Source organism: Salvia hispanica, chromosome 5, assembly GCF_023119035.1.
Source record: "Salvia hispanica cultivar TCC Black 2014 chromosome 5, UniMelb_Shisp_WGS_1.0, whole genome shotgun sequence".
In the NCBI taxonomy this organism is placed as follows: Eukaryota; Viridiplantae; Streptophyta; class Magnoliopsida; order Lamiales; family Lamiaceae; genus Salvia; species Salvia hispanica.
In genome coordinates, this window is record NC_062969.1 from 14,486,188 (window position 1) to 14,510,549 (window position 24,362).

A 24,362-nucleotide genomic window follows, 5' to 3' on the forward strand; every position below is an offset into this window, starting at 1 on the left:
TTAGTAGTATTATTTTACTTCATCAGTTTTGCATTAAAAATCGTATCGTATATGAATAATTATGGACACATGTAATTTTATGATTTATATTTTTCCAGTTAATGTGTGCATGAATTCATGGCCTGATGAATTTGCTGATATCCACATATATAACTATATAAGGGTTTTGTTACAAAATTAATTAAAGAATATACGAATCTCTCATAGACACAATAAATTTAGAGCATTTAATTATATTAATTGGTTTGATTAAACACTATTAGAGAGTGTATATGAATTGGAGGAATACACACCCATTTCAAGAGGTTAAACAAATATTGCAGTGTGGATTGTAGATAGTGCAAAATCCTCGTGCTTGACTTTATGTTGCATATAGGTCAACATTAATGTGGGTTTAATTGAAATTGAGAATAAAATAATAACAACAATAATAATTGTGGAAGATTGCATATTAAATGGGGCAAATGAGCTGAATCTTGTCATTTTCTATGGTAGAGCAATCGCTATAAAAGACTTGGTCATCACTGTCAATTTATTATTTACATTACTAAAATTGTTCAGTTAACTGTCAAACATTTAAGATTTATATATTCGATTTTTGAGAAACATAACTACCAAAATGGTACAGAAAAATCTTTAATGGAAAGCGATGTGACAAATTCCAATTCTAATTCTTAAACAAATTATTTTATCATATGTAAAGTTCAACATGTTGTATTATTTTATCATATATATGTATAGTTGTATACTCTGTGTAAATCCGTACACTTTTGAAGACTTAGAAATCATTTTGAATCGTCTCATTTATAAAATACTAAAAGATATAGTAATATTTTAATTTATAATCTTAAAATGTGTATTGTTTGAAATAAATCATAAGAATGAAATACCTACATCGGTGTATGTGAAATTGTGAATGCACGATATAACTTTATCACTATGAATCTATATTATCTCAATTCTCAGCCACTAATAATTTCCACTTGCATTTTCCTTGTAATTAGTTACAACTTTTGCACTTACATAATTTCACAAAGAATTGACTAGAAGTCCAGATCGAGACAGTTATGGTCTTTTCTTTATTTTCTTTCCATTTAAAAATAAATATATCACATTTAATCTATGTTAAAATCTTGGTTTTATATATTTTATGTTGATATTAACTAGTAGTAGTACTATTTTATAAATTGTTATTAATTGTAGTATTGATTTTATTTGAAAAAATTACTGATCAAACATCGAATTATTCCCTTTAAATTATTATGTGAAGTTGAAAGAGAAGACACATAATTAAGCTTTAATTTTGATGTAATTAGCAAAATTAGTGATGTCATTAATAATTTATAAGCTATTATATGTATACACATGAGTAGTGTGCTTATCGAAGTAGTAAAAAACAACAAAAGTGACAACAAGTATTTATTTGATGGCAGCTTTATATATTTTCAATAATTTAATTTGATAGTTTAGTCAATTTGTACATCATTATTATGAGCTAGTTATACATTGGAGTTTGCAAATGGACATCATTAACACTAAGACGAAGACTATAGTCAAACAGATTATGAAGTCGACGTCAAAATAATTTACTCCATATTTTTCTAGTTTTGTTGATTTGTTCCATCCTAATAACGTGCATTGAAAATTTCAAAGAATTGGATAGTTGAGAGTTATAGTCATGCCAACTTAAAAAAAATGTATTCATAAAGTTTACATTTTGCCTAGTTTTTTTACGATTGTCTTTTTATTTATTTTTTGTTTCCCACTGGAACATATTTTTTTAGCTAAGTTTTTTCTTTCTTTATACTCCACAATTTTAGCACTTCCAACCTTATACAATATTATCTTTAGTAGCGTCAATTTAGTAAGAGTCAAGAAATAATTTTTGACAATTTTCGATAAATTCAATAGTAGAAAAAAAGTTGAAGTGTTTTTTTATTGTTAAGACTTAAGCCCTCCACTCTTTGTAATTCCAGTATACCTTTTCACTCTCAAGCACACTTGATCTCTTTCTTTAATTATTTATTTTATTCTCTTTTTACTTATTCAATTTATTCTCTCTCCTATTTTACTTATTATATAATCTATGTGTCCAAAGAATTGCCTAACTGTAATTAGACGAAGGAATATTTATTTTTATTATGTTATTCACTCGAAATACTTTTTTTTTTATGCCAAAATAAAATCTCCATCACTTCAAAGCAATGAAGCAGTACCCCCACCATAAATATAAATATGCTGAAATCCAAATCATAAAAATAAAATCCACACAAAACTAAATAGCCTGAAAATGAAGAAGGCCCATATCGCGAATAAATCTGATGGTTGGGCCTGGGCCCAAATTTTTTTTTATCGAGAAGGCCCATATCGCGAATAAATTGAACTCCTACTATGTTGGATGGTCACAAAATGGTGGGGGAATTTTGCCCTTGAGGCCATTTAATTGATATAGCTTTAGTTTTTTATTTTTGTTTTTGAAGTAATACAATTGGTGTTTGATTGTCTGTGGTGATGACAAGAATTGGAAAGTTAATTTGTTGTGTGAAATTTGCATTTGCTTTTGTTCTGTGTTAATAGTGTTAGTACTATTTTATTTGCCAAGTGATTCTTGTGAGTGAGGGATGTTCTGTTGAATTTCAAAATAAGTGGAAAGTTGATTTGTTTTGTGAAATTAGAAGTTTCTTTTGTTCTGTGTTGTTGGTGTTATTTTGTTTGCCAAGTGATTCTTGTGATTGAGGGATGTAACCATAAAACAAAATGTGGTGAGTACAACAATCTCCATATTTATTTCTGTTGAATTTCAAAATAAGGGAAAGATAAATATGCAAAAATATTAAAGCTAGCTACTAGTACAAGCTTAGTTGATAATATGATAGCTCATGGAGATGGTGTCGTTGGAGGAAAGTCGTATGTCAAATAGGCGTTGATGGTGGTGGAGTCGAGGGCGGGTTGTAGCTTGGAAATTTGGGTATGTGGTGGTGGTGGAAGAGGTGGTCGAACAAGTGGTGGAATTGGTGGTGCCAGTGGTGGTGGTGGTGAGGTGGAGTTTCTGGAACACTTGGTGGTGGAAGAATTGGAGGAGATTGATAGGTTGGCGTTGATGGTGGTGGATTATATAACGGGATTAGTGGCGGAGTCGAGGGAGGGTTGTATCTTGGAGTTATGGGTGTGTGGTGGTGGTGGTGGTGGTGATGGTGGTGGTGGTGGTGGTGGTGAGGTGGAGTTTTTGGTACACTTGGTGGAAGAGTTGGAGGAGATTGATGGGGTGGCGTTGATGGTGGTGGATTATGTATCGGGATTAGGGGTGGAAGAGGCGGTGGATATTGATAGGTTGGCGTTGATGGTGGTGGACTATAGACCGGGACTAGGGGAGGAAGAGTCGGAGGAGAATGATGGGTTGGCGTTGATGGTGGTGGCTTATAGACCGGGATTGGTGGCGGATGAACTTTCGGTATACTTGGCGTAGGAGGGTAAACCGGAGTTGGTGGTGGAGAGTAGGTCGGAGATGGCGGTGCATCTCCGGGCAGTGGATGGAAGTAGTGATGCCAATGCCAATGCCAAATTGGCCATTTGAAGGGACAAAGGGGATTTGTTGAAGCGACAAAGCTAGGCAAGATCACAAACACTACGACAATGAGATTCAAGAAAAGACTCACAAATCTCATGGTGAAGAAGTTTGTGATGAAAGTGCAAACATTATTGAACTACATTTATAGAGGGGATTGCATTGAAGCATTGATTTCAAGAATTTATGGGAAATTTGGTGATGAAAATGGCACTTTCTGCATGGTTTTGTACAGATGTGAAAAATGGTTGAGCAAGATTGTTTTCTACTTATTTATGTTATTGGTTGTGAGGGTTTTACAGTTCATAGTTCCTATATTACAGGTAGTATTTCATTTTATAATTTGATTTTATTTGGAGTCAACTTGGCTACACCTATGTAACTGTTTTTTACCTTTGTCAACTAAAAATGGAATATAGTTTAAATGAATAGGTGACAGATACGTACTATTTATGGTACTTTGGTGGTAGTTGAATTAAGTCATATGAAAAAATTGTGAAATACTAATAAGAAATTACGATTATTTTAATAATTTTTCTATAACATTGGTGCTTTGAATCTATATATATTGTAATTGCATAATTTATTTTGCATTTCATAATGAGAGAGTGTTTCCAAATTCCAATATACTTTTCGTAATGAATAAAATAGATGATTTATGATTATGCAAGCATTTTTATTTTTTAAAATCCACCGTTTTAGTGAAAATATTAATCCAGCGAAATTAGCTTAAATGAAACCAAATATCAATATTTCAATCCTCAAAATAGACACTTCCTAAATGTATAATCTACCAGTAATTGGTAACTGTACTTTCAATTTAAAAACAAATGAAAGTTTTAATTTCATTATGCATGTGTTTAATAATTTCATTCCATTCCTCACATCATCAAAATATGTCTGGTGAAGGTACATTTGTTGGGTTATAAATCCATACCATATCGGAGAATGGAGGAAAGTTGGAAGATGTATATAATTCCCGTCCATCCTCAATTAGTTTGAGACCTTTTGAGGTCCTAATGTGTGGAATTGATTACCAGAAACATCAATTGTCGGTAATCTTAGTGTTCATGATTATAACAATCAAGTTCTACCAAAATTTCCAGAAATTCGATAATAATTCATGATATTTTTTTTATCAATAAACCATATTCAAAATTAATCATAAATATTTAGGTGGAGCAAGTTAATCAATAATCACAACTCCTCCACACATAAAAAAAAAATAACCTAATCTCATCCTATTTTCAAAAATCCATAAAAATGATTAATTAACTAATCCATCTTCAACCAAAAATATTCCCTCTCCATCAACGTTCTATAAATTCTTCACCAATTCTTCAACACAATATCTTCCAATTCTCTCTTTCATCTAATCGAATCCACAAAAAATCACGATGAATTCGACAAAAAACATATCCGAATCCAAAGCCGTCGCTTACACATCCGCAATTCCACTCCGGCAAGCTCCGTGGAAGAGAGGCGCCTCAATTTTCGACTTCATTCTCCGGCTATGCGCGGCGGCGGCCGCCCTCGCCGCCGCCGCCACCATGGGCACCACCGACGAAACGCTCCCTTTCTTCACGCAGTTCTTCCAGTTCCAAGCCAGCTACGATGATCTCCCCGCTTTCACGTAATCACACTAAGCGTTATCGTAATTTATTACTTTTATTTTAGTCGAAAACCGAAGTGCTAGCTAAATAAACAACTTTCCGAGTACATGTTTGCTCGGGAAGTTATCGAGGTATTCAGTCTCAAATTTTTTCAGACCTTTGACTTAAAATATAGTGCTCGATAAGTGGTTGAGAATATTAATTAGGGCTCGGTGATTAGCGAGCAATTTTAGTGCTCCCTAAAGCCTGTTTATTTAGTGGTAGCTTAAATTGAATGTATAGTATGTGGTTTTATGGTACGAGATTCTCTATTATATTTTGGAGTAGGTAAATATTTATGGCTGTTCAGATATATTTTCTTTAGGTTTATTTATTTGTGTATGTGTATACCATACTAAAACGATGGTACAAAATCGAATACATATACCATACTAAAACGATGATACAAAATCGAATATTTACCGATCTATTGATCAGTGCTCGGTGATATCTCAAAATTTTCTTTAGATATCATGAATGTTAATTGGTGCTCGCCGCTCAGTGATTTTTGTTAAACTCTTGATTGCCTCTTTTGTAGTAGTAGCTCGTATAGATGTGTGTGTATGATTTTATGATACGGGATTCTCTAGTGATCAGTGCATATTAATGTCCTTTTTCGTATAAAATGCTAAAACGATGGTACAAAATCGAAAATAGGTTTTTTGTGGTGGCAAATGCTATTGCTAGTAGCTACCTAGTGTTATCATTGCCTTTCTCCATTATTGGAATTGTTCGACCTCAAGCAGCGGGAATCAAGCTTCTTCTTCTCATATTCGACACGGTAATTAATTAATATTCCAATTATTATTATTATCACATTTAATCTCCTACTTTAATTAATTTACAAAAAAAAAATAGCAATTTTTAAAAATATAATGAAAGCAGGCGGTGGCGGCGTTTACGACGGCGGCGGCGGCAGCAGCGGCGGCGATTGTGTACCTATCGCACAACGGCAACTCGACGGTGAACTGGCTAGCCATCTGCCAGCAGTTCACCGATTTCTGCCAGCGTGTGAGCGGCGCGGTGGTGGCGTCGTTCATCGCCGCCGTAATCCTCATCTTCTTGATCGTGCTTTCCGCGGTGGCGCTGCGCAGCCACTGATTTTCAGGAGCTTCTTTGTTTTTCCACTTTAATTTCTTTTTATAATTTCGACATTTGTGATTGTTAAAAATCATGTAATTATTCGGAGATGCATTGAAATGTGAAAAGCTTTTCTATGTCAAAAGTTGGGTTTTTTCTACGGGCTGTGAAATTGGCAAATAATATAATAATTTTTATCTGGAATTTGTTATTTTCCACGAGTGAAAAAATTTCAGATATATTAATCGATTGAGAAACAAATGTGGAGGGTATGCTTCAAGAAAAACTATTTTCAAATATTGAAAATCTTGAAATTCATAAAGTTGTCGGGAAATTACGAAAAAAATCTGTATTCTGATATTATTTGCCGGAATTTTTTCATTGGTGGAAAATAACACTCGAAATAAAGTTCGTGATATTATTTCATAATTACAAAGTTCGTAAGAAAAATCCAATTTTTTGACAGTAACATATTATTAGGTGTCAATATCTATTTTCTATATTATAATGTGAAGATTTAGGCACTATCATTCGACACCAGTGATTTTTTTTTGGTTAAATATTAATAAAAATAAAGTTTCTAATTTCGTTCCAAAAGTTTTAAAACAGTACCATCTCAAATTAAACAAACTTTCACACTTTTAAGTTTTAGCATTACTTTTAATTTTAGTAATTCAATTTACTTCAATCTTACGTGTCTAGGACTTGACCCATCAACTATTTTGGCTTGTGAAAATGATTTATAATTTGAATCATAAGAAATTGAGATATGAACAGAACGATGACTATAGTCAATTAGTCATATTCAATAGTTATTTTGAGAAAATATAAACTCATTTAGAATTATCCCGAGTATTGAGGAAACATATTGAGTATTTTGATTTTTGAGGTAACAAACAAATACTCCATAAAATCAAGTCACGAGTAAACAAATGGCGAAAATCAGCTGCTGCGGACACGTGCGAAATGCCACGTGGAAAAGAGATGCAAATGCAAAATAAAAGAAAAAGAAAAACTAAATTCCTTAGTCACGTGCTCTTCTTTTTATTTTTCTTCTTCTTTAAACTCAGCCTTCTATTTTTTTTCCTTCCCACAAAACTGCCCTCTGTTTCTCTCTCTATCATTCTCTCTCCACCTATACATACATATAAATTCACACACACATCTACACACACTCTCTCCGAAGTCATATTCTCGCTCATCATCGCCTTCGCAACACTGCTACAGCTATCTGATTGATCGATTGAATCAGGTGAGTGTCTCCAGCTTGGAAACGGGTCAACTCTTGGGGGGTTTGATTTCTTAATTCAGTTCATAATTAGGTTTTGTTTTTGTGATTTTTAATCCGGAAATTGCGAATCTCCAGCTCCTCGATTGATTATTCGAAGTCGATTTTATGCGTAAAATGTATGTGTGGCGATTTTTTTTTCGTGCGATTTGGGTGATGTTTCTTATTAATTGAAGGTTTACTGTATTGATGCGCGCAGTGTAATTTAATTACGTGTTATTGGTAATTCTTGGAAATTGAAATTCTTGATCACTTGGTGATTGCGGTTGGGAATTGCCTTGTTCTTGAATGGTTGATCTTGAATGATTAGTAAATGCTCTGAATCCAGTTTTTATGTGTTGATTTCTTTTGTCAAATGAATCACGACAGTTGTGTTTGTCTATTTCTTGAGGTTGAAATGTCCAGAAACTTTTACTTATGTGTTTATTTCTTTTGTTTCAATTGCAGTTGTGGAGTCTTGGATGTGATTATTCGTTATCCGGGGCTTAAGCACTGGTAAATTCTAGTACTCATTTAAAAGAGGGTTTTGTTGGTCAAGAATAAAAGGTTTGGAGGTCTAGGTCTCATGAGAATTGTCAGGGGAATGCAGAGATTGATTCGTGCTGAACAGAGCATAGCCGGCTGGAAGAATAAATCACTTACCCGTGGAATTGGTGTGACTGCTCCCAAGGCCAGAACACGTGACAAACTGAAACCTGTGAATCTCTAATTTGGGTAAAAATAAGAGGATAAAAAGTGTCTCCTTGGGTTCTCAGTGAAGAGGGTAAGTATGACTCGGATTGTAGTGCAGCGAGGTTCTTCCGGTTCATCATCATCATCATCGTCTTCATCATCATCCAACCAAAACAGATCATCAACATCACCACCTACTCCATTGTCTTCTTTGGCTCCTCTGCAGTCACAAGCTTCTCTGCAGTCACAAGCTTCTCCACAGTCACAAGCTACTGGCACTTCTTCGCAGTCACAAGCAACAGTGAAGGATGAAAATTCGGTAGAAGTGCAAGATCAGAATGTACTGGATGATTTGTCAGATCATTGTGCTGTTTCAGACAACAAAAGTGAGGATCCTTCTCCTGGAGGTTTGAACAGCAACCTGCAAGATGAAAAATTGGTAGAGGATGAGATAGTGCATAATGATGACAGTGTAGGTCCCGGAGATTTGGTTAAAGGGGTAGTAGGGATGTCGATGGAGGGGGAAACTGATGCAATGGTTGGAAGTTCTATCCAGAAGATCCCTGGAAGTTCATATCCACCACCACCACCTCCAATGCCTTCCTCAGTGAACTCGACTTTTAGGAGATCTCCATCTGCGGACCCAGTTGCAATTAGAATAGGCCCATCCAGGAGACCTGCAGCCTTGCCTGGTGTATCGATCAGATCACCGCCAACTGAATCTCGCCCATCTTCACCTCGGTCTCATTGCGAAGGTGAAGGATATAACAGTGCTGATGAGCAAAGCCAGAGCTTTTGTTTGGGCTATGATGATGCAGTGAGTTTTATTTGGTTCAGCTTTTTGAACAATTGTGTTTCATTTATACATCCTTGAGCTCTACTATTATACCTTTATACAAATAAAAATTAAGAATCTATCTACAAGTCAATGTCTTGCTTGCTGTTTTTTTTACTGTTGCATGGTTAAATTAATTCTGGTGGTCTATATGTTTATGTGTTACAACTTGCTAAATAATATTAGTTCATGTGCCAGAGTAGTGTGATAACCACTTCTTTTATCTGATACAGGAAAAAGAACGCCAATTTGTGATTGATTTAAGGCGAGTGAAAGGCTTGGAAGTGAAAAAAATGTTAGAGGATGGGAACTGTCTTTTTCGTGCTGTTGCAGATCAAGTATATGGTGATTCAGATCTATATGATTCGGTTAGACAGATGTGCATTGACTATATGGTAATTTTCTGATATTCTTTATTTTCATTAGTACACCCCTCTTGTGCTTGTGGTCAGTGCATCTCACCTAAACAGAAAATATATTTGATGAACTTTGACTGAGAAAACTCTCACTTGTACTATCAACGAAGAAGCTAGTCCTAGCTCCTAATATTTACTGAGGTTACTTCCTGAGCAGTAGTTATTTTACTAGTCTTTGACAGTTTCACCTTTCAAAATATGCGGTAATTAGGTGCTGTATCGTTTCGTAACTGTTAGTGATTGATTTTGAGCAAAACAATTAGCATACGGTGTATTTGTTTGGCTTGTTCCTCTTAAGAATATAACCATAAATATTTAAAATCCCCCCAACTCTAATAGTTTGGAGATCCAGCATGCCCACCTCAACCACCTACCTACTTTATGATAAAAAGGAAAAACATGATGCCTTCTATGACCCGTCGAGTCGTCCTTTCACTGAGATTCGGCCAATAATTTATTTTTTGAAACATGATCTTCAGAAACAGATAAGTTAGAGTTGCTAGAACATAGGGGTTATATATGCCTATTGGTTATGTCATAGAAATTGAGCCTCTATCATGGAGGGAACTGGCTTTTCATGTTCTCATAAATGTTAGTATGATTTGAAATAATGAAGAACCATGTCATTTTGTTTCTTGTGTATCATTTATTAATGATTGTTCGACCCAACTGGAAAGAGAACTATTGGGGAAGAAGTGGAATGACCCGAGCCTGAGTGGTTGTGATTCTTCGTAATTTGGGGTTTGTTCTTTTTGTTTTGAAGGTCTATGGAAATAATGTGGAGATTCAGGTTTTAGCAGAAATGTACAACCGGCCTATACATATCTATTCCTACAGCACAGGTGATTTATATGCATTTTATGATTTTTAATTCAGACTTTCTATGTTATATAAGATCCCTTCTTGTTAGTCTAGCAATTAAATCATTATTTATGTGATGTAGAACCTATAAATATATTCCACCGAAATTACCAGACCGACGAGCCCCCAATTCTGCTAAGCTACCACCGTGGAAATCACTACAATTCTCTTGTTGATCCACTTAGGCGGACCATTGGTGCTGGGCTTGGATATAGTTCCCTTCGAGGGGTAAGTGTGTGTTTTTGAACATTCCTTCATACGCCGCATCCTCATGCTCGCCGCTTTTGGTGTTAATCCAACAGACGGACATTGATGCGGGTAAGATAAAGGCAGCAATCAAAGCTCAACAGGATCAACAAATTGATAATGTAAGGATGTAACATCTCTAAAGAATGGAACAGTCATCTGTACTCTGAAACTGACTAACAGATTTGTTTCATTCGGTAGGCACTTCTTGCTGAGGGACGCTTCTACTCGGACATTGAGCTGACTGAGAGGGAAATGGAACGCACGGTGATGGAAGCTTCAAGGGCAGAGTATCTAGCCAGTAATATGTTCAAGCAACAAGTCGGTCCTATGGGGTCCTCGACTTCTGGAGCCGAACCCTCATCCTCTGCAGCAAGTGAGTGCTTACTGAAAAGGCTTGGACAATTATATAAATTCTTTGCAATGAGCTGAACTTGTAACCTTTTTGTCTTGTCAGGAGCATCCGGAAGTGTCTCCAGGCAGGAGGGAGAGCGGGATCAGGGGTCCAGCCCAGGCCTGAGCAGCAGCAGCATGCAGGTGCTGCTATCTATGGGGTTCAGCTATCTGCAGGTGGTCGAGGCGTTTAGCATTTTTGGAGACGACGTCGATTCCATGGCCTGTTACCTGATTGAAACGAGCAGTAGTGGCAGAAATAAAGGCAAAGCAACCGAGAAATAAGAATGATGCAGCAGAGCTTTAGTCAGACTCTTTAATCTCATTTGCCAACAGCTTGTGGAATTTTGAACTTGCTCTGCTTTTTTTGGTTGTTTTCAATATGAGAAATACTCGAACCACAAAATGGGAATCTGCTATGCTTATCTTCCTTTAGCCATTCAAAAGGTCCTGTTTTAGAGCATGCTTCTATTGATTCACTGTTTTGTGTGCGCTGTGTGTATGTGTGTTCGCTTGTTGTGTTTCAGTCTCGTATTTTATTATCTTCGATATAATATGAGATTGGCATGGTTCAAATTTTATTTCGAACTTATAAGGATTTTTCTCTTGGCAAAACTAAGATATTGCCATGTCCTTAAATAATTACTATTTGAAAATTAGTGAAGTACTATTTAAAAATTAGTACTCCCTTCGTTCCCGATTAAGAGTCATATTTTGACCGGGCACGAGTTTTAAGAAATGTAAAGAAAAGTTGATTGAAAAGTTAGTAGAATGTGAGATCCATTTTTTTATATTAGTTTTATAATAAAATGTTAGTGAATTGAGTTAGTGGAATGTGAGACCTACTTACTATTTATGGGAAAAATGAAGTGTGATTTTTAATTGGAGACAGACTGAAATGGAAAAGTGTGACTCTTAATCGGGGACAGAGGGAGTATATTTTTGTAACTACTATACTTTTATTTAACTAAAATTAATTAATAAATTTAAAACAATTTCGTTAATATAGCAAAATGGATAATAATGTAAGAAAATCTTCTAATGTAATTTTTTTTATAAACATTTACAAAATATTTGTGTTATGGAATAAGGAGAAAACTCAAATTGGAAAAAAAAAATAAAAATAGCGGAATGACCGATATACCCCTAACCCAACTTAACCGACTTTAACAAAGCCTGCTAATTGAGAAAATCTATTTTCACAAGAGTAGAATTTAGCTCTGCTGCAAAAAATAATCTAGGGCTCTCTCTCTCTCTACACACGCAAGGAGGAGTGAGATAGTCCCTGAAACGATGTCGCAGAACGGCAAATTGATGCCCAATCTCGACGAGAAGACCACCAAAGTCCTCAATCTCACGGTGCTGCAGCGGATCGATCCCTTCGTGGAGGAGATTCTCATCACCGCCGCACACGTCACCTTCTACGAATTCAACATCGACACTAGCCAATGGGTACGCTGTCTGAATACATTACTCCAGCAGCTCTTCAATTTGATGATTCGTTTAGGTTAGGGGTTTCTGTGTTGTTAATTTTTGTGATTGTGGATTTTGTGTTGGCAGAGTCGGAAGGATGTGGAGGGTTCGCTTTTTGTCGTTAAGAGGTGAGGCGTTCGTTGTTTCAGTTCCGTTTCCATTTTCTGGTAGATTGAATTGATTTAATAGGGTATTTGAATGAAATTTGTTGTTTTTTTTGTGTTGGTTGGGGGATTTTGTGAGTTTGTTGTTTAATTCTGCTTGTTATTTGATGTTTGGGGTTTTTTGTTTGTTCAGGAATACCCAGCCTAGGTTCCAGTTCATAGTAATGAACCGTCGAAATACTGGTTAGTCACTGATTTTATCTCATTCTGTAATTACTTGGGGTGCAGAGGGGGGGTTTTTGCTTCTAGTCTTTTAAAAATATCTTTAATCTTGGTTTTAGATCTGTATGCTTATATATTAGTACTAAGTTTTTTGATGTATAACAAATTGGACTAGTTGTGTTTTCAGAATTAGAGTTCTCAATATCATGCTATACAAGAGTGATTGACAAATATAGGATCTCCATTTATACGATTCAGTGACCTGTCTGATAAATAATCTTGTAGTAATATTATGCAATAGTTTAACTTTTTAAGCTTACCATAGCTATATTTGGATGCTTAAGGCCTGTATTTTCTGTTTTAAGCAGATAATCTGGTGGAGAATCTCTTGGGAGATTTTGAGTATGAAGTCCAGGTTCCATATCTTCTATATCGAAATGCTTCACAAGAAGTAAATGGAATCTGGTTTTACAATGCACGTGAATGTGAAGAGGTTGCGAATTTGTTTAGCAGGTGTGATATCAAATACTATTTGCTAGTGTTTTTGTTTGCATCTGTTACTGTGTAACTCCATAGAGTATGGTTAACATGCTAACTTATAAATATTTGTTCTGGTTTTATTATGAAAGGAACTATGTAGCTGTCTTGGGACATTTATCTAACTGTTTTTAGTTATATGCTTATTATGGATTGTCTTGTAATATTGTCTCATCACTAACTTGGAGTACAGTGCGACTAGCCCACATGCGTGTATTTTCTTAATGGTATTGAACAGTAGCTTATTCCCCCTGTACTTATTTGGTTAGTGTAGTAACTAAATGGAAAAAATGAGAAATTATTAGATTAGAGTATTGATTTAGGAGCATGTTGTTGGAAAATGCCGTTTCAAAAATTTGTTGACTCTAAGGCTCTTTACCATGAAATGTTTACATTATATATATGTTCTCCTGCGCGAGAAATGCACTCTAGTGTTGATGCATGTGTATGGGTTAGGGGAAAGTTTTATTGGCTCATGTTGCCCATTCCTCAGGGCTCAGGGTGACTATTTTCTTATCTTTGTCTGCCTTATCATGTTAATGCTCTGTTTCCTTTTTCTAGGATACTTAATGCATATTCAAAGGTGCCTACAAAGTCCAAAGTATCTTCTGTGAAAAGGTAATTCATGTTTATCTGTTCAATTCCTATTGACCATTGAGGTGCCTACTAAGTCCAAAGTATCTTCTCAGTGAATTTGAAGAACTAGAAGCAGTTCCAACACTGGCAGTAATGGATGGTCCCTTGGAGCCAACATCTTCCAATGCTAATGCAACAGAGGTTTCTGAGGATCCTTCTTTTACAAACTTCTTCAGTGTACGTTTTCTTTATCTTTATAAATTCCCAATGTTTGCTGAGTTTTGAGCATTGGGAAATAGGGATTAGTTTAGACTTAATGAGTAAGCAATTTAACACATTTCTTTTTGTTGTGTCTTTGATTAAAAGATGTGAGAGAACTAGTTTTAACCATGAAATACTTCAAACATATTTCCGTATGTCTTTCAACATGTAAGCGAGCTAGCAGCATCTTCTAACCAGGTAGGTGTAGACAGTGTAGTTGAGAGATAATTTTATTTTAAATTGGGGACATTTGTTTTATTTTAAATCTCAAATTAGTCTCTTTAGAATATTTTCAAGTTTTATGATTCTTTGGTCAACATAACTCGCCACTCGGGATCAAGAATCCCTCTGTAGTGATACAAAATTGAGAGTTAATTCTTCATATAATTTAAAGACTAATCTTCTAATTATATATTTAGTTTCAGTATTAGAGATAATTTACCTAACAGTTATTGAAATGACCCATGTGTTGAAACATATGGGGATAAACTTGACTGTGGAAGTTATAAATTTGCAGAACACTATGAACATAGGATCTGCTCCAAATACAGCAATTTCAGGACAGCCTTTCAACCCTTCAGCAACTGCTATTCCCACATCCCATCCACAGAATGTTACTCTGCCCACTTTGGCAACTGCTCAGCCACCATCTAATTTATCTGCTTCTACCCCTATAATGTCTATTCTTGAAAATACTGAACGTACCACATCACAACGCTCAACTGATCTGGTGAAACCATCAACCTTTTTCGGACCTCCCCCTTCCTCTTCTGGACTGGTAATACCTCCCGTATCATCAACGGTGCCAACTGCACCTCCATTGAATCCTCAAGGAAATTTACAGAGACCTTATGGTGCGCCATTACTCCAGCCATTTCCACCACCAACACCCCCACAATCACTCACTCCAACTACTCCTACACCAAATTACGGGCCAGTTATCAGCAGAGAAAAGGTTCGGGATGCACTTCAATTGCTTGTTCAGGTATGCATTACGATTCACAGATCTCTTTTTACTAGCAAAGTTCTTCCATGTGCCTTGTAGATTATATCTGCAACAATACTATAGTGGAGGGGGTTTTTGTCTGTTCCCTTCTAACACCCGAATGGTCGGGTATTTGTGCTCGCAGGACAATCAATTCATCGACATGGTTTACAGAGCGATGCTTAGTTCACACCAACAGTCATGATATAAGTCTGCTGCTTGAATTTCCATATCCTGCCTTAATATCAGTAGAAGGAAAGTGTACAAGTCGTTGTTCATTATGTAGTTTTGAACGTACCATAAATGTTCCTATACAATCCTTGTATAGAGCTTGCGTTATTTAATAGCAGTATACTAGTTGTTTTTATGCGCTACTTCCTTTTTACATCGTCTCGTTTTCACATTTTGATCAATACTTATTACCTTTGTTAGCTCCCAAAATTGATTCCAACCATGTTAAGTCAAAAATGTTGGTCTTAAGAACGTTGGTTTTGATAACGAGTGATTGCTCGTTTCCAACCGTTACTTCCCAACTTGAGAATGGCACACTTCCAAAGTCTTAGAACTTGTAGTGATGAAATAGTTTGGTGTTAAAAAAGAAAAATAACATGAAAAATATCTGCTCCATTTGCATCAAAATAGTCTAAAACAAAAATATTGAGCACAAAGTTGTTACATGCGAGCTCCTGGATTTCTGTGTGAACAAAAAATTTCTACCTTAGTAGTCTATCCCCTAAAAGAAACGATTGAGGGACGAATTAATGAGGGATGCAAAATATGCCGGATTGCTCTAAGGCGTGAACCGTGGAGTGAGCTCTGCAGCTCCTGTCTGAGATCTATGCCGCATTAATCAAACTATGAAAGGAACAAACTGCCGGGATTTAACCAAGTTAAACTGACTTCACTTTGCGGGAGGTGGGGCGACGGAATAGACTGATCAGATCATCAAGACCCTGCGGAAAATATATGAAATCAAATCAAATCAAATCGAGAGCGAGCCCAAATCTACAACAATCTGACAAGGTAAGCAAACGAAATTAGTTTAACCCAAGATATGGTCGTGTTTCTTGTTATCATTCGAGTTATGTCGATTTGTGCTCTATTTTGTGTCAGATGTCTTCGAATTATAAGATGTTTGGGTGGAGAAAGACGAGGCTGGCTTACCCTTGTAGTTATAACCAAAAAACTGAATAGAGTAATAAGGTAAGACCCGAGAACCAGCAGCAGAAGTAAGTCGAATGTCACACTTGCAACCTGCAACAAGGAGAGTAATTATGATCAGCAGATTTTCACAGAAATAGAAAAGAACATCGTATAATGCGGGGACTGGGAATGCTGCCTATAAAGTGACTTAGGATGCTATGTGCACAACTGGTCACGGGACTATAAATGCTATGTTTGGAGGCAGAAGTTCCCGATGAAAGTAAGTACCGTAAAAATGGAACATGGATGGCAACAAATGTTCTTTTGCTTGCAATATTAACCAACATAGGAAGACATGACCTCAAGAGAGAAGAAAATAACAAGAATCGGGAGAAGAAAGTTCCAAAGTGGCGGTGTGGTTTTTCAATAGTGATGATCAATATGGATTAGTGAATGAGATTCCAGACTTTCAGATTGGCACCTGATAGATGTGTAAGCTGCCGCTTGTTGAGTCGTAAAAAGTAAACATCCCATCAAGTACTTCATGTTGCACTCTCACGTCAGCAGTGTGATCTTCCAATTCCTATCAGAAATTTTTGAGCAGCAGTTATAAGTGGATGTCCTATAAGAAAGGACACGATACCAACAAAAGTACAAACGACAATTTGCAAGGAACAATGCAACCATGAACTGCTCTTTGAAGTAGAAAAATATACACCACTAGTTCTGATTAGTTGATGAAAACAATTGAAAATACAGATCATGTGTGTTTGACAAGGAGTCAATGTAAATTAGACTAGAGTGATATATACCTTTTTCAGTGCCATGATAAGAGGATCATTCTTGGAAAGGAATGGAGCCACTCGAGGTGTTGTTGACAAATATAGTAACCATGAACGTATGTAAGAAGGATTTACTGCTAAGCTACTATCATCTGCAAATACATCAATGTTTTTGCCCTCCTGGCCATAAATATGCCTCTGTTAATGAGAAATAAACATTTGTGAGAGAACTGAGAAAATATTACAATCACCTCAATAGAAAAATAAAATTCAAGCAAAAACTAGCTACAAGGGTCTTACTGCAAGACTTTCAGCAACTAATTTTGCACTTCTGATTATTGAATCTTCATCAACAGAATTCCTGCAGAGGTGACCAGGGTTGACTATAGAATGATTCATACAAAAAGGAGTTTTAAATTCAAAAAGAAAAATAAGTGATTCTCATTCCTCGAGTAACAACCTGGTATCTGACAGACCTCCAACACTTTCTAGAAAATCAGGTGCAACAGAAAGCTCAGACAGTGTAGCTGCAGTAACTCTCAGCCTCGAAAATTGTTCATGCTCCCACGCAACCTAGAATCATAAACAGCTTGAGCATATAAAACCTCGGAAATTGAGATGAATAGAGAAACAGATCAGCAAAATAATTCATCTTTTAAAGATAAAGACAAGCCTCTTGTGTCCTACTGCTCACTGAAACATAGCAGTCAAACTCATAAAAAAGCACAAAATTACTAATTAAGATTTTACACCCATCACACAAAAAATAGAAGTATAAAAGGTGCAAGTTAATTGACCAGCCACAAGGCAATATCAGGAATGTTTAAGCTGACACAAGAAAAAAGCACACTTCATCTTAGAACACTACAAACAATTTTTTAGATCATTGTCTGAATAAATAAAAGGCTAGTCAAATATAACTCACATAGACAAGTCTTATAATATTTTCAGTACGCATATTTAAAATCTTGCAGTTTGGATCTGATGTTACCTACCCGAGGATTAGAAATGTTAATCTTCTTGTGCTTCAGCCCAACTTTAATCCCAAGTTCTTTAGACACACTAGAGAAACCCTGCAACAGTGCATTTGTAAATAATGCAGGAAGCACTTGAGCAAAGAACAGCTGTTAATCCCTGTCTTATTCTTAGAGCCATACCTCAAATATTTGTTTAATGTAGGCATTCTCTGGAGGCTTAGACACATGGAGATATAACTCATTGTGGATAGAACCAATGCTATTCAAGCAAATAGAATAATCAATTGTCTCACGCAAGCGTTGATCCAACCCATGGAGCCACTAAAACGGTGAGGTAAAATGTCAGAATATTATAACAATGATCCAAGTGTATAAAAAAGGGAATAAGGGGAGAAGTAAGCACCTTATGAGTCCCATTGTAGTTATAAGGCCCTCCAGATGTCAGTGCAAAGAGTAAATTATACCTTCCTCTTGTCTTAGGATTTGAATATAAAATTGAGAACAATCTAGCTATTTCTAGGAGTGCTACAACACCACTTCCATTGCTGTCACTTCCCACAGATAATCCCTGTTAGCATAGAGATGCATAATTAGATACCGAGCTTCGAGCAACAATCCGATTTAAGTAGGAAAGAGATTTACTGGTGCGGCCCCAAATGTATCGTATGATGCCACTACAGCTATGGTAGGAAGTTGATTTGAATCTCCATCAGCTCTCAATCCTGGCAGCCAACCCTGAAAAAGTAAATATTTGAAAAGCTTACAAATAAGTTGAAGTCACAAGGGTAGCTCAAAGACACATCAAACAAGCCACCAAGTTCATGCCCTAGATACCCCAATATAAAATATCAGGAAAAACTAGAACCTGGATATTTGATACAGTTGGAGACACAATTTTCTTAGGTTCAGGTGCAGCAACAACAAGCTTGTATCTGAAACATGTTAATAAAGGAATCAGCTACGATAAGATTATTTGAAAAGGATTCCCCAACAAATATATCAACTAACCCGCCAGTTGTGGCAGTCGCCAGCTGACCAGTAGCATCATTCTTCTTGACATCAGCTAGGACAGCATTGACATGGTCATCCTCAAAACCGAAGTACACAGGATACTGAAAATTGTGATAATTATAATCAGGCAACAGATAATTGCTGAAAATTAGAAAGTAATTTATTAAACATTAAATCAATTAATCAAATAACAAATAGCTACAAACATGTTAGCAAGAAGCTAAGCATGTGATAGAAAACCTCCCTGGCCTTTCAGACACAAATTTATTTTGTATGTACAAGCTAAACTGAAACTTCATTTTCTTCCATCGAATGAAGAAGTAGAGAGATGAAAAACATGAATTTGATCAAATAAATACATGTTACATAAGTACATCAAGTAATCTATTTCACTCACAGGGATGCTTGCATGTATAAGCAACCGTTCCAGATCAAGCAACACTTCCTTAATGCCTACCGCAGGAGCATGACCTGCTTCATCCTTGCCACCTAACATCTGTGGATTGAGAACCTGGGGGAGTAGAAGCAATAAACCACCTAATGGCTTCTTCTCCTCAATATATTCTGCAATGATAAGTACAAATAAAGAAATAGGTTACAGCAGTATGATTAACGAATCAACTGCAGAAGTAATTGTACATTTTTGGCGAGGATTGTGATAAACACAACCAATACTAAAGCATGTGTGGTTATTCAGTTACAATGTGCTGGAGAAAAGGAGCTAATGCGCCATTTAGGAATTGAGATTTCAAGTAGATTTAGTCAAGTAAGAAAACAAAATAGTTAAGTAAAAATGAATTCAACTAAACTGCAGTTTCATCCTAAACTAACGCCTAGAACTTCCAGATTTTCTGGATTGTTCAAGTATTCAATCACTAATGAATGTGTGGTTATCCAGTTACAATGTGCTAGAGAAAAGGAGCTAATGCGCCATTTAGGAATTGAGATTTCAAGTAGATTTAGTCAAGTAAGAAAACAAAATAGTTAAGTAAAAATGAATTCAACTAAACTGCAATTTCATCCTAAACTAACGCCTAGAACTTCCAGCTTTTCTGGATTGTTCAAGTATTCAATCAACTAAATCATCCAAAACATACAACCACATAATTCCACCGAGAACAACAATTCTGAATTCCATAACCTCGAAAATAGAGCATAACTGCTTCGTAATGAATAGAAAAACAAGCAAAAAAGCACGAAATGCAGGAAATTAGCGACCTCTGATGAAAGTGAGATTCAAATCGCGGACGGGGAGTATTAGGACGGTGCGCGAGAGATCGGCAGCTGCGCCAGCTGCGGCGGAGGAAGAGAAGAGAGAAGACGCGGCGTGGTGGTTGAGAGCGGCTAGTCTGGATCCAAACGGCACGCCGGCCAGATCGTACTGCACGAGGCGGTAGACGTCTACGACGGCGATGGCGTCACAGAGCTCGGCGCACGCCATGACTATAATCAGCAGCGCAATTGCCGACGAGTACACCGGCTCCACCAACGCCGACGACTGAGATTTCGCCATTGGTAGAGGTTTTGGAGCTTTGATCTGAAAGAGTGTGGGAAGTCTCTAGTCTATTTAGTCTTTATGTGTGTGTTGTGGGAGAGATTTTTTTTGCCATTAATATTTATTAATATGAAATTATTAATTATGCGAGCTCTAATGTTGTTATTATCAGTATTTATTACTCCTCAATCATCAATTTTACTAATTAAATTTAGAGTTCCTTTGGTAAGTTCTCTGCCGCTAATGATAACCTGAAAAAAAAAAATATTACTCTCTCCGTTCCTAGAAAGATGACCCATTTCTCTGCGAGTTACCTATGCTTCTTTGAATGCAATAAGTTCTAGTAGTAAGTTTCAAGAAAATTGCCTTCTACAAACAAACCAACTAGTAGTAAAAATAGACTTTTCTGTTGGCAAAATTAAGAGAATACAAGAAGAGTTTAATGAAACCAATCTAATACGTATAAGCGAATTTATATACATACTACATATATCTACTTCCTACTGCAAGAATCCACAATATGAGAGCCAAAACTTGGGTTTCACGAAGAATTCCGACATCTGACCTCCACGGCTCCACAGGTTGGTGAAGTAGTAGAAGATGTTGCAACATTCGTTTCATTGTCTGATTCTACTCGTACTCAGGTATAGCTACATCATCTTGTTTTTCTACTGCTAAACTTGACTATCTCCATCGTGTTATTTCTCAAAGTGTAGTTGATTGTTTGAGACGTTATCAGAACTCAAAGGTAGGGGGGCGGGTGTTATGAAGTTCACAGCTAATGTCCACGGATAAGTCCTTGTGTCTCAGTTATAGTTACTTCACCTGCTCGCATGAGATCCCATGAGTTCAGTCACTGGATCCATCTGCACTGTCGGGAAAGATAAACTGAAGGTCTTCATTGTCTCGATAGACTTGCACCAGTGCAGCAGCCTTATATGCAAACAGCCCGACCATAGCTGGCACGAGCTATGAGACAACATCAACAATTAGAAATGCTCGAGAATTCCTTGTTTGGGACAGCAGTTAAAGTAGAGGTCACTCAGCTGTGTTTTGCAAATCAAAATTATGAGTGTCGTGATCCAGTTTTGAGAATTACCTGAAAATCAAAAATGTCGTGGGTGAAATGCTGTGACAGTTCCCACAGGCCGTATATTGCAGCAGGGATGACGAGCCTTGGAGATGAAAGAGCAAGACCAGCACCCTTCAGAGTTTTCTCCAGCGAATCCTGCAGATCCTCGCTTCTTATTCCAATTCTGATATCATTCAATTACTATTAGTTAGCACATTGATGGAATAAACAGAATTGGTCTCTAGGAGGAAAAAGCTTCACTTTTTGGCCTTCTTTGTTCTGAAAATTTCTGGAACCATTTCTCGTGATACGTTGTCCGCCTGTTTGCACAGAAGTTGAAAATACAAGCAACTGCAGGAGCAAAATTACCAAGAGGAACATGGGACCATCGATATGAAGAACATGATAGGTACTGTTGAATCGTCAAATGACAGAGATGGTAACAGCACAAGGGTCCAAGAATCGTCAAACTATAATTCGTACGAAGAAATGTTTCCAAGAGTTACCTGAAAAGAACTCCTGTTGCATAGCTCACAGCAGCCTGTGCAACACAGGATGTGGTTAGCATATTTTTAAGGGAATGCTTATTTTGAGCTTGAGAAGGATTTTGATTCCTAAGCATCAGATTTTTAGGATCAGAGTAATGGTAAAGTGAGTTTGTTCTGAGATTTTCAAAAATGACTTCTATCAAAACTAAATGAGAAAAACAGAGATAAATGAAAAAGGAATAAATTGGACTCTGAGGATTTTGAATCATAAAACAAACATGGATTCAGATCCACATCTCAAAATCAACAAAGGCCAAGGTTGTGAAAGATACCCTCAGACAAAATATAGATATGACATTTACTTCAGAGCATAATAATCCTTTTTTTCTAGTTTTCCAAATAACATGTCTTGAGCTCATAGAAACATGTACGTCTTGACTTATTTACCTGGACTGATAAAGTTACGAGACAGTATCCACTACAGGCAGTTCCAATGGCCACAGTCAAAAGAAGCAGCTCCCTTTTTAGCTGCATTCAAAATGGCAAAAGTCCACATATTACCAGACTGGAGAAATCCTATGATGCTTAAGATTGTCTTGTCACACCACTTAACAATATAGTTGAAATAAGTAATGAAAATGCATCTAAGTTGATCATTTCCCCCACACGATCTACCAAGATTCAGTCACTCTAATACTTAAAGCTATCCTAACAGTTGAGATGAAATGAAACCAGTGGAACTGATAAATAGAGTTTCAGAGTCCATACAGCTTCATATCTGAGGAAATTCAATCTCTTCCTTCTCTCACTCTCGTCTGCTACCTCCTATCATCGATTCACCATCAGCAGAAGCAGTGTAAACATCGTCAGTGAATCATCTTAACAGATAACAAGAACTGCACATTCTATAATTTTGCTTGTCTCACAGAGAAACCAGACAATAAAATCAACGCAACTTAGTGTACAACCTTCATGGTCATTTTCTTATTCATTGGCGCCGAGTCAGTGTCTCCCATCAGCCATTCACTAGTTTTCTTCAGTTTCAGGAACCCACCTTCACTTCCCTGTCCAAAAATCTAAATTGTTGGTAATGCAAATAGAAATTTTCTTTATAAAATTGCATAGAGAACTAATCATCATAAAACCTTTACATAACAAATAGGTACACACACACATTTATGCTGACAATCTAAAATATACATATACATGTAAGGCATCTACCTCAATTGCATAGAGAACTGCAGCTATAATGCAAACAACACTTATATGCAGAATGCTTTAAAAAGCAGAATATTATTGAAAAAACTGAAGAGGCAAAATGTTATATACCTCTTCGAAAGCCTGTTGCGCATTGAAGTTCTCATCATCAGCAACCTCCTCAAAATTTCTATAATTTGCATTAGCACCCCTTAGCCAAAGTTCATCGCAAATTCTCGCAATAATATCGCCATCGGATTTCCTCTCTCTGAAGAAAGCTTGCAAGACATCATCTCCAATCAATTCATCCACTTCTACTATCAAAACAATAACAAAATCTGTTAGCATTCACATTTTCAATAATATATAAATAAACCTAAAAATTTGGGGCAATTACCGGGAGTAGTCGAAGATTTGAGGCTGGAGAAGACGGCCGGCATCCTGGAGCAGAATCGACGACGATTAATGCAGTGAATGAGTGGATAATTTGGGGAAAATCCAGTAGCTGAGAGAGAATTCATTGTTTATTTGCTTTTTTTTCTCCTTGAATTTTGCAGCTACTGAGATTGAAGGTTGCCGTCAACAGATTACAAGATAGACTGAAGATAAATCTTCTCAAGTGGAGAAGAAACCTTTTATTAAATGACGGATTTGCCCTTCCAAATAACGATTTTTTAAAATGTATTGGGAATTTTTTAATGTTAAAGTTTTTTTTTCCTTTTTTATTCTTATAAGAAAATGTTCGAATTACATAGAATATTAAATAATCATATTTACTAACGGAAATGTGACGATCAATTGAACAAGTACGAGTTTTTTAAGTACATGACTTTCTCTTTTTCGTTTGAGGCAGCTACATTGGAGATGAACCCACGGGCCCTTGCCGATGAATGTCGTCATCTGACATTGTTGATTGACTCACGGCAATCGCCCGTTGCTCGCCTACTTTCACGACACCATCCGGCATCCGATATCGAGTGTAACTTGTGTCAATATATATAAATAATGGTGATACATGAAACAAGACTAAG

General features: G+C 36.5%; 5 protein-coding genes across 7 annotated transcripts; 3 read left to right on the forward strand and 2 right to left on the reverse strand.

Annotated features, from left to right (window-relative positions):
• The first annotated feature begins 4,936 nt into the window (after nt 1–4,936).
• LOC125191141 (casparian strip membrane protein 2-like) lies at nt 4,937–6,457 on the forward strand. The gene is made up of 3 exons (XM_048088624.1): nt 4,937–5,198; nt 5,875–5,998; nt 6,103–6,457. The coding sequence occupies exons 1-3, from the start codon at nt 4,963–4,965 to the stop codon at nt 6,316–6,318; spliced, it is 576 nt and encodes a 191-aa protein (XP_047944581.1). The 5' UTR covers nt 4,937–4,962; the 3' UTR covers nt 6,319–6,457.
• A 937-nt stretch (nt 6,458–7,394) lies between these two features.
• On the forward strand, nt 7,395–11,447 carry LOC125189489 (OVARIAN TUMOR DOMAIN-containing deubiquitinating enzyme 6-like). Its single transcript, XM_048086762.1, has 8 exons — nt 7,395–7,549; nt 8,033–9,074; nt 9,326–9,491; nt 10,225–10,350; nt 10,452–10,597; nt 10,672–10,737; nt 10,817–10,991; nt 11,073–11,447. The coding sequence occupies exons 2-8, from the start codon at nt 8,355–8,357 to the stop codon at nt 11,291–11,293; spliced, it is 1,620 nt and encodes a 539-aa protein (XP_047942719.1). The 5' UTR covers nt 7,395–7,549; nt 8,033–8,354; the 3' UTR covers nt 11,294–11,447.
• Nucleotides 11,448–12,208: 761 nt separating this feature from the next.
• On the forward strand, nt 12,209–15,533 carry LOC125187751 (mRNA-decapping enzyme-like protein). 2 transcript variants are annotated; one of them, XM_048084385.1, is made up of 8 exons: nt 12,209–12,460; nt 12,569–12,609; nt 12,779–12,828; nt 13,176–13,320; nt 13,906–13,962; nt 14,034–14,157; nt 14,699–15,166; nt 15,312–15,533. In XM_048084385.1, exons 1-8 carry the CDS (start codon nt 12,302–12,304, stop codon nt 15,369–15,371), a joined length of 1,104 nt encoding a protein of 367 aa, XP_047940342.1. In that variant the 5' UTR covers nt 12,209–12,301; the 3' UTR covers nt 15,372–15,533. The 2 variants fall into 2 exon arrangements, with proteins under 2 accessions (XP_047940342.1, XP_047940343.1); XM_048084386.1 differs by having other exon boundaries at nt 14,034–14,121.
• Nucleotides 15,534–15,770: 237 nt separating this feature from the next.
• LOC125187750 (nicalin-1-like) lies at nt 15,771–20,641 on the reverse strand. The gene is made up of 14 exons (XM_048084384.1): nt 20,298–20,641; nt 19,477–19,643; nt 19,077–19,180; nt 18,934–19,000; nt 18,711–18,803; nt 18,472–18,636; nt 18,249–18,389; nt 18,087–18,164; nt 17,552–17,664; nt 17,392–17,452; nt 17,122–17,289; nt 16,791–16,892; nt 16,331–16,420; nt 15,771–16,119 (listed from the first exon to the last, which is right to left on the reverse strand). Exons 1-14 carry the CDS (start codon nt 20,590–20,592, stop codon nt 16,057–16,059), a joined length of 1,707 nt encoding a protein of 568 aa, XP_047940341.1. The 5' UTR covers nt 20,593–20,641; the 3' UTR covers nt 15,771–16,056.
• Nucleotides 20,642–20,959: 318 nt separating this feature from the next.
• On the reverse strand, nt 20,960–23,914 carry LOC125186943. 2 transcript variants are annotated; one of them, XM_048083430.1, is made up of 9 exons: nt 23,729–23,914; nt 23,464–23,645; nt 23,103–23,198; nt 22,903–22,959; nt 22,582–22,662; nt 22,153–22,187; nt 21,908–21,997; nt 21,674–21,830; nt 20,960–21,543 (listed from the first exon to the last, which is right to left on the reverse strand). In XM_048083430.1, exons 1-9 carry the CDS (start codon nt 23,850–23,852, stop codon nt 21,424–21,426), a joined length of 942 nt encoding a protein of 313 aa, XP_047939387.1. In that variant the 5' UTR covers nt 23,853–23,914; the 3' UTR covers nt 20,960–21,423. The 2 variants fall into 2 exon arrangements, with proteins under 2 accessions (XP_047939387.1, XP_047939386.1); XM_048083429.1 differs by having other exon boundaries at nt 23,464–23,648.
• Nucleotides 23,915–24,362: the final 448 nt, after the last annotated feature.